The sequence below is a fragment of the Cololabis saira genome, chromosome 9, assembly GCF_033807715.1.
Source record: "Cololabis saira isolate AMF1-May2022 chromosome 9, fColSai1.1, whole genome shotgun sequence".
NCBI classification, from domain to species: Eukaryota; Metazoa; Chordata; class Actinopteri; order Beloniformes; family Belonidae; genus Cololabis; species Cololabis saira.
Window position 1 is genome coordinate 39,226,199 of NC_084595.1, and position 8,985 is coordinate 39,235,183.

General features: G+C 40.6%; 1 protein-coding gene across 1 annotated transcript; it reads right to left on the reverse strand.

The window, feature by feature from the left end:
• Positions 1 to 919: 919 nt before the first annotated feature.
• Positions 920 to 3,167, reverse strand: gas1a (growth arrest-specific 1a). Its single transcript, XM_061729558.1, has one exon. The coding sequence runs from the start codon at positions 2,565 to 2,567 to the stop codon at positions 1,776 to 1,778; it is 792 nt and encodes a 263-aa protein (XP_061585542.1). The 5' UTR covers positions 2,568 to 3,167; the 3' UTR covers positions 920 to 1,775.
• Positions 3,168 to 8,985: the final 5,818 nt, after the last annotated feature.

Here is an 8,985-nt window from a genome sequence, read left to right on the forward strand (position 1 = left end):
CTTGCTCATTTTTCTTCTTAAAGAAGCACTCCAAATCGTCCTTGACGTGACAATTACACAAACAGAATGGGTATTAATTAACAAACACAGGCTGAAGTTTTAGCTCCCAGTAAATGAGAGATGTGAAACGTCAATGAAGCGCAGTGCCGGTGGTGGTGGAGGGGCAGAGGGGGTGTTTTGTTGATTTATGACGACAGTTGCTTTTGACAAAAGGGAGCTAAATCAAGACATAGCAGGTCATTAGGCTATCAGTCAGCAGGGGAAACAGGCCGGCATTTAAACGACTCTATGTGTGTGTGTGTGTGTGTGTGTGTGTGTGTGTGTGTGTGTGTGTACTGTAGTCTGGTTAAAAAAGGGAGTGCAAAAGTTTATGTTCACTTCAAGATGGAATTGACTTGAAATCAATTATCTTTTGCTTTAATCTACAAAACTCTTACGCAGCACAAGAGCTATCAAAGCTGTGGCTTTTATTGATTTGCGGTGTACTGGTATACTAGCTGAGTAAAGGCCTTTAATTGGCAACAGAAACCACTTTTATTGACAAAAATGAGCTCCTTTCACCTTTGACCCCGAAGTAAAGTTGAGTGCGGTTTACAAAAGGCACTAATACGTGTGTGTAAAAGGCAGGTTTGCACACTTATCGCTTTCCGTTTTACTCAGTCAGGGTAACAGAAGTAGCTGCGAGCTGATGTAACAGACACGAGAAAACTTCGAGAAATGCCGCTGGTGCTGTCAGTGTATATGCTGTCGACGATCGTTCTTAGATATATTAAAACACGTCTTGAAGCAAAATAGTTTTGCTCGAGAGTTTATGGAGGGCTAAACTGACAGACGACAAAATGCATTATTAATATTTTTAAACCAGACTGGTGATATAGTTTTGAGGCACATTTCAACAAAACAACTCACAGTCAAGAACTTTATCTTCAAGTTTCCTTTATGCCTCCTATAAAGATATATCATTAAGGCAATACAGTGGATTTAGACATTTTCTTCTTTTTTTTGAATCTAGACTTTACACTGTGAATAAATCATCTCATAGCCTAAAACATAGAGGATTCTCTGAAAGAAAAAAAAATCTATATTGGCTATACACATATATACAATGAATATACACTATCTTCAGTGAAAATAACTTCCCTTTAAAGCTGGAATTCTCAGTCTTTATACATATATTTGGGTGCAACTAGGAGGTGTGTAATAAATTATTGTTTCACTTTATCTCCTAATCTATTTACAAGTCCTTTGAGTCCAACGTTAAATACTTGTAAATCAGATATCCTGGTGCCAAATGGCAACTGTCTTGTCATACAAAAATAGTTCATGCTTGAAAAAGAAAAAAAAAAAAAGAAACAAGACTGGCAGTGCACCGCTGATTATACTGATAAGAAAAAAAACTTTTTTTTACCTAAAAAGGCCAACTGTGTTTTTGTCATTCAGCTTTTATCAGTCTGTGAGAGAACAAGTCCCATTTAGCTTATCTCATAAGCAAAGTAATCTGTAGTGCCGTGAAGTGGTGTGGTTTGATTTGAGAGCAGCCCAAGGCAAGAGTTCGGGTCTTTTACATCTTTCTGGTCATGTTTGCATAGATATATCCTGATTTGAAGTCCTCAGGGGTGTCAATGGAAGAGAAAAAAAGTTCAAAACAAGAAAAGAAAGACAGGCCTGCGTGCGTAAAAACACCCCTTTCTCCAGTCTTTGAGGCTCTAACCTTGAACAACAGCTGCAGGTCAGGGAGTGATTGCCTTTTTTATTAAGACAAAAGTATCTGTTGATTAAAAGAGGGTCAAAATCGCCAAGATGGAAGCCAGGAGTGTGCAGGGCCAGCGGGCCCCGGGGGCCCCGCGGGGAGCGGCCGCGCCGCCCTTCACCTGCGCCTCCGTGGGCTCCAGGGTGTAGTCCTCGTCGTCCACGCCGGAGGATCCGCTGGCCTCGTACCTGTCCGGGGGGTCGAAGCACAGCGACTTCATGCTGCTCTTCACGTACTCGCAGATGGGCCTCTCCGTGCCGTCGCAACTGCAAGTGTCCAGCTGCTGGCCCTTGGGGATTTTACGCATGTTGGCGATCACGTTCCTGCAGGCGTTCGTGCAGATCGCCCCGCTGAAAAGTTTCCCGCAGTGTTGCAAATAGTCCTGCATGGCCCCGTTGCACTGCGGGTCCCTCTCGCACTGGTGCCGCGCGTCCGTGCAGCCCGTGCTGGTGGTGCGGGGCAGGCACGGCTCGATGGCCCGCTTGGTTTTGGCGCACAGCTTGTCGTGCTCGCAGCTGCACTCCTCCAGGGCCGGGCCGTTTTTGGTCAGGTTGAGCTGGATGAGCGAGGAGATGCAGTGGCTGGGACACTTCTTCCTCTCGCCGCTCAGCACGGGGCCGCAGGCCAGGTTGTAGTGGTTGTACGCGTAATTGCACTCGGGCTCGGACTGACAGTTCATGATGGCTTGCCAACATATGAGCCGTCGGCCGTGCGTCGGAGAAGCCGCGGAGAATAAGCAGCCAAACACCAGGAGCAAACAGCACAGAGGCCAAACTGATCTGCAGAGCGTCTGTGGCAACGCGCCCGAGTTTGCCATTGTTATTGCGGCTGCAAAAGAGACGGCCCCAAAAAACTCACAGCAGTGTCATAAAGAAAACTTATGCACCGCGTCCATGGAAGTATTTAGTATTTATTCCCCAGGCAGATGGTGTTTGTTTGAGATAGAGATATACAGGCCCGTGTGTGGGGGCGTTCAACGGGCTGGCAGAGAGCTGTGTAATCCCGGCTCCATCCGTCAGTGCTGATCCATTCCCGGACGAACCCGACACTTATCCGTACACATGATCAGGGGGCGCCCGGACCGGCTGGAAAACTTCTCCAAAAGAAGCAGGAAAAGTTGTGCAGCGGCTCATTCCATCGGAAGGATCCCCCAAAACTCCGGCTGCGGGCTGCGCTCTCTCTCGGCTCTCCTGTGGCGGATCTTCTTCTCCTCCTCCGACGACGAGCCAGCGAGCGAAGCCGGACGAGTCCCGAGTCCGAGTGCGCTGCGCCGGAGCGGAGCGCGCCGGGTCATTAAGCAGGACGAGCGCGCACGGGCGGAGTGGGAGTGGGGGGGCGGGGGTGCTGGTGGGAGTTGCAAACAAATAGTGCGTGGAGAAAACAACGACTCCTTTGCGTCAAAAAGTGGTCCTGGTACTCTGAAACCCTTTGAGCGTTTGTCTTTCCCTTGCTTTTCAGCCCCCCCTCGCCATACATTAGCCAGGGGAATCTCATTGGCTGGCAACTTGTTGAGCCTCCTACGTCGGGAGGGGCGGGAGTTCCAGGGTGGGAGGAGGAAAAAAGTCTTGAGATTCACTCCAAGAAGAGGGATGAGTGAGCGCTGCACCGCAGCTGACATCACTGGAGCCTGATTTATGGTTCTGCGTTAAATCGACGCAGAACCTACGGCGTAGGGTACGCGGCGACGCGCACCGTACGCCGTAAGCTCTGCGTTGGTGTAACGCGGACCATAAATCAGCCTTGAGACCATTGCTCCTACAGGACTGTCTCAGAAAATTAGAATATTGTGATAAAGTCCTTTATTTTCTGTAATGCAAAAATGTCATACATTCTGGATTCATTACAAATCAACTGAAATATTGCAAGCCTTTAATTATTTTAATATTGCTGATCATGGCTTACAGTTGAAGAAAACTCAATTATCCTATCTCAAAAAATTAGAATATTCTGGGAATCTTAATCTTAAACTGTAAACCATAATCAGCTATATTAAAATAATAAAAGGCTTGCAATATTTCAGTTGATTTGTAATGAATCCAGAATGTATGCCATTTTTTTTATTGCATTACAAAAAATAAAGAACTTTATCACAATATTCTAATTTTCTGAGACAGTCCTGTAATCACGCAGATTATTGTAGAAAAAAAAAAAAAAAAGAAAACTGTTATATGCCCACTGAAAATATTCAGATATCAATATGCGCCCTGAAATCATGTGATAGATGAAGTTAACGTGAGTGAAGTTTAGTTTTGCATACTGTTAAGTTTTAATGATCACATACTTTGAGATTTTCTATTACAGCAGGGGTCTGCAACCTTTATTATCAAAAGAGCCATTTTACCCCCAACCTCTACAACAAAATAAATTGTCCGGAGCCGGCAGAAATAACAGAGATTGTAAAAGTTTTCATCTTTTATTTATTTAAGCGGTTACAACCACTAAATATAACAACAGAAGTGCAGTGTGCATTTGTAGGCGTACTTTGAAATAAATTAAACTGTGAACTGTAGGCCTATTTAACACTATATTTGTGTAAAAGCAAAATAAAAACTACCACAACTTTTAATATGAATACAAAAAAATGCTGCAGCTAATAATAAAATAAATATAAAATAATAGATGAATAAAAAAATAGATGCTCTGGTATTTTTATGAAAGAATATTTCATATATTCTCCCTCTTTACGACCTCCAGAGCTGCCACAAAACCAGACGTGTAGACTTTACTTTACTTTACTTTATTTATTTCTCAGGACAATGCACATTGATGAACATATATACATATGTAAATGTGCCAGATTGTAGCACAAGGCTAGTTTCCATCTGTAGTCCAATATAGGCAGGTAAGGTGTTAAAAGCAGAAAAGGTAAAAATGCAATAAGAAAAAGAAAACAGAAACAAAGACAAGTACAATTAGTAAAGACAAGTACAATTATTAAAATGAGAATGATAAAAAAAAAGTTAGTAGGTAGGAGGAGGACTGTTGGGAGGTAATCCACTTCTTAAAGATAGTTGGCTCTCTTCAGGTTTTCGTAGCAGTTCCAGTTTGGTCTGGTATTTTTGGGCAAATGCAGAGTGCTTGTTTTGGAAATGTCTTTCAACATTACATTTTTTTGTTGTTCGATATCTTCTCGCCATACAGTATATAGTATAAGCACGAAGGTAAGCCGGCGACGTTGGCGATGAAGGCAAATGAATATGGCTGATGACGTTATGTGACTGACGTATATTTTAGTTGACAAATTAGAAATTAACTCATTAACATCAACTCAAACTCCAAGTTCCCAACAAAATAAACTAATAATATGAATAAAAATGAATTCATAAATATAATTTACTTATGTTGGGGTTTTTCTTTCAAGGCCAAAGGGAGCCGCTACCATGCGGACGAAGAGCCGCATGGTGCAGACCCCTGTATTACAGTAACCATGACGACTTGATATAAACCCTTCATTGTAGAAAGCAGAATGTCTAACAAAAAATAAGGACATTAAAACAGCACTAGGTCTATTATCACATGGTTATTTGATCATAAACTCCTACAAGGTAAGGACAAATGTTGTGAAACAGAACAGTTTGTCCCAAGAACCAGAATATATTCTGCAGCAAAATGGCATTTCATGTACTAACTACATACCTACAGTACCTAAACCGCTGATGAAGATCAAAAGTGTCCTTCAACTTGAGCGACAGGGTCCCTACAGACAAACTCAAGTCATTTTAACTTTGCATTTACGTGAATAAACAGTAGTTTGAACAGGAATATCTGTCCATTTGCTGCTGTTCCATTTTAAGTCTGTACAAGACGACTGACTACCGATGTTGCACAAAGTATTTAAACAGACACAAAAACAGGGAAGTTGACAGCCTCTGCTTCTAACATGGAGGTGTTATGTTACCAATGTATAATTAGAGATCCGGTTCTATGGAAGCAGACGCCGCGAATGGTTTCACACTCGTAACTTTACCTCGGTTTGTCCATGGGGGTCCGAGCACTTTCATTTAAATGGAATGACATTTTTGAGCCTCATCAGAATATCAATATATTTTGACGTATCGCAAACATCAATTGCCATTTTGCTGCCAACATATAGAAGTGAGAAGTAAACAATTAGTCGAGAGATGGCCGGTCCTATAAGTAGGGATACATGGAGATATGAAATGCAAATGGGAAAAAAAAACTGGTATATTGTGACAAGTTAACAACAAAAGCAAGGAAGTATTATTTGAAGAAGATGGAGCCTTGGATGGTTTGCATCCATTTGAGCTCTCAAACACTGCACGTTTTTTTTTACATGTGTTTATTAGTTGTTTTTTTTGCAATTTACAGCAAATTAAACAGGACATTCTTACAGGAAAGACAATAGCGCAAACCTTTTCCTCCTTATTCTCCCTCCCTTCCCCTCTTCCTCTCGCTAAATAAATAAAACGTTAAAACTAAAAAAGATAAGATGAAAATAAAGCAAAAAGGAAGAAAAAGTAATAATAAATTAAATAAATAAATACATGAATAAATATAAATAAGAGTAGACAGATATTGCTAACAGTTATATGAAGAGTTTCAAGGGTGTTTCTAAGTTATTTACATTATATCATATCACTTATATCATTATATCACACAGTCTCCTCCTGCTGAAGCAAATTACCAACAATAACATCATGTCTCAAAAACCTTATAAAAGGTCTCCAGATGTCATCACAAACGTGATGTTTCTGTTTAATAATGTACGTTATCTTTTCCAATGTCACGTTTGATGCTCTTTAATCCATCTTCCAATTCTTGGAGCATTGACATTTTTCCAATAAAGAGAAATTAAAAGTTTAGCTATATACACATATCTACCACATGATTCCACATCCACCGAAACATCCTTACCTTGTTTACGTGGCAAGTGCACGTGCAGCCAAGCAGTTGGGGGGTTTATGCATCTCTTGAGGCACATGTGCAATTTACAAATGGATGGATGCAGAATTTACGAACCTTCGAGTGTGCAAGCTCTTCAAACACGGTCACTCCAATAAAGCTATAAGGGATCAAACGTTTGCTCACGTGATTAGCATCTGCTTCAACGTCTTACACTTCTTGACTACATAGATGTGAATACATTTGCACATGAAGACAGAAATCGTAGTAAAGTTATGACAAATAAGAAGTACAACTGACTCTATTTAAGTTATTTTAATCATGACATTGTCATGTATGAAACCTCAAGTGAACAAGATAAACACACCTACAGTACCTTATTACATGCCCAATTCATACAACAGAAGACAAATAGCTCAAAAGATAAGCTGAAAGAAAATGCATGACCGAGCACCAATTTACGGGTGAAGCTCATGTAGAACTAAGATTGGTTGCAGTTCCTCACCTGGCCACTGGAGGCTGCAAAGCCAGTCAATCTACATTGACTCCCATGTTAAAATATCCAATTTTAGAGCAGAAGTAAACATATTTACAACCTGCTTCAAAACACTGTTTTGGTCTCAATAATTTGATTTCACTCTCATGACAACTCTGAGCGGGAGAATGAATATAAAGCATTACATTTATTTCTAACATGACTGACTGGCAATGACACGTAAGGACACAACCATGATATAGCAGTAGCACGTCATATTTAGCCGTATTGTTACAGACAGTAGAGTAACATATCCATTTTATCAGGGAGCTTTACCATGTGTGTGTCTGACTTCTTGAAACTTGTAAAAAAGAAAGACAGAATATTAAAATGAGCTGCATGTTCATATTGTTGATGCCAATAGCAGTCAAGTTGAGATAGGTGAGGTTGGAATTCCAACTTCAGGGAACATTCCAGTTGAAATTTCCAACTTGGAACTTGAAAATTCTGCTGTTCACTCGTTATTTCAACAACATTAAAATTGAATTAAATACAGTTTTCGTGACAATATATTGGTAAGCTTTGTCTATATCATCATCAAGTTTAATTCATAATATGTAGCTTGTATTGATTACACAGTGAATAAAGCAGTTACACTCTTCTGTTAAATACCTGCTAGTTAATATGTTAAATCACAATTATTTATTATATTTATTATATTTATTATATTTTTCTACACACAGTTTTTATCAAAGAATATGTGATTGTGAAGCCAATCACAAGTATTTATCCAGCTTGCTTGCTTGTACAGAGCTGAAAGAGAGCAAATAAGAGAAGGCAGAGCAATCATTTATATGTAAGGACAATGTGATGGTATGTTCCATCAGGTGTATCGAGACAGAGGCACCGTCTGGCGAGGAAGTAAAGTATATATATATTGGCTTCTTGATTAAACCCAAACTGCTGAGAGCAGCAAAATAACAGCCTTGTGTACAGACTGGTAGTCAGCTCAAAAAAGATTAACACTGACCTTAAAGGTGACTACTCGAATCGTAAGAATGAATCATCCTTTGTACGTTAAAATCAGTATGCGTCCTTGGTTTCATTGTCATTCTGCATCGAGACGCCTGATGTATGTTCTGCATGCAATTGTTTCAGTCCAGTTATTCACCTAGTTGGCAAAGAACACATTAAAGACCATTTGATGGGTTTTTCCACGACATATAAGAGAGAGGAAGTGGACGTTACACAGAGAAACTGAATCAAGCTGCCAAGGAAAAACATTAACACCATGAATCATGTACACTGGATTCAATTACTGACCCTGGTGCAGCACCTCTGCAGAGATTCCTGCACACTGCAAACTACACTTTTTGGCTGAGCGGATGCACTTTGCATGAGTTTAAAAGTTTTGCAGTTCCTCCGCACAAGATCTTATAATTAACAAGCCCGAATCTGATTTCGCGCCACCAAGAGCCTCCTTGAAAAATCTTACACATTGATTTTTAGCTTATTTAATGATGTTAACAAAATATAGACAAACAGTATTCCATGTGGCCAGCTGTTTTTCTGTATTCTGAGTCAGCTGGTGTCGTCTGTGATCAATCTTGATTCTGAAGATTTGAAATAAACTTGGAATTTATCAAAACAATCTTTCCGTGGTCAGAAAACATGCCCAACTGACAGAAGGCATGATTATTACTTTATATTGAGCAGAAATGAACTGAGACATGATTTCAGAGGGTAGTCTTACAGTCTGCGCATATCAACATGATCCTGGAGGTTGGCATGCTGGATTCCCCCATAAACGAGACAGTACCAGCGGAACATGTACAACACGGCCCATCAGCAAGCACATTTACCTAAAGATTAATGCTGCAAGTTTCAAGCAATAGGT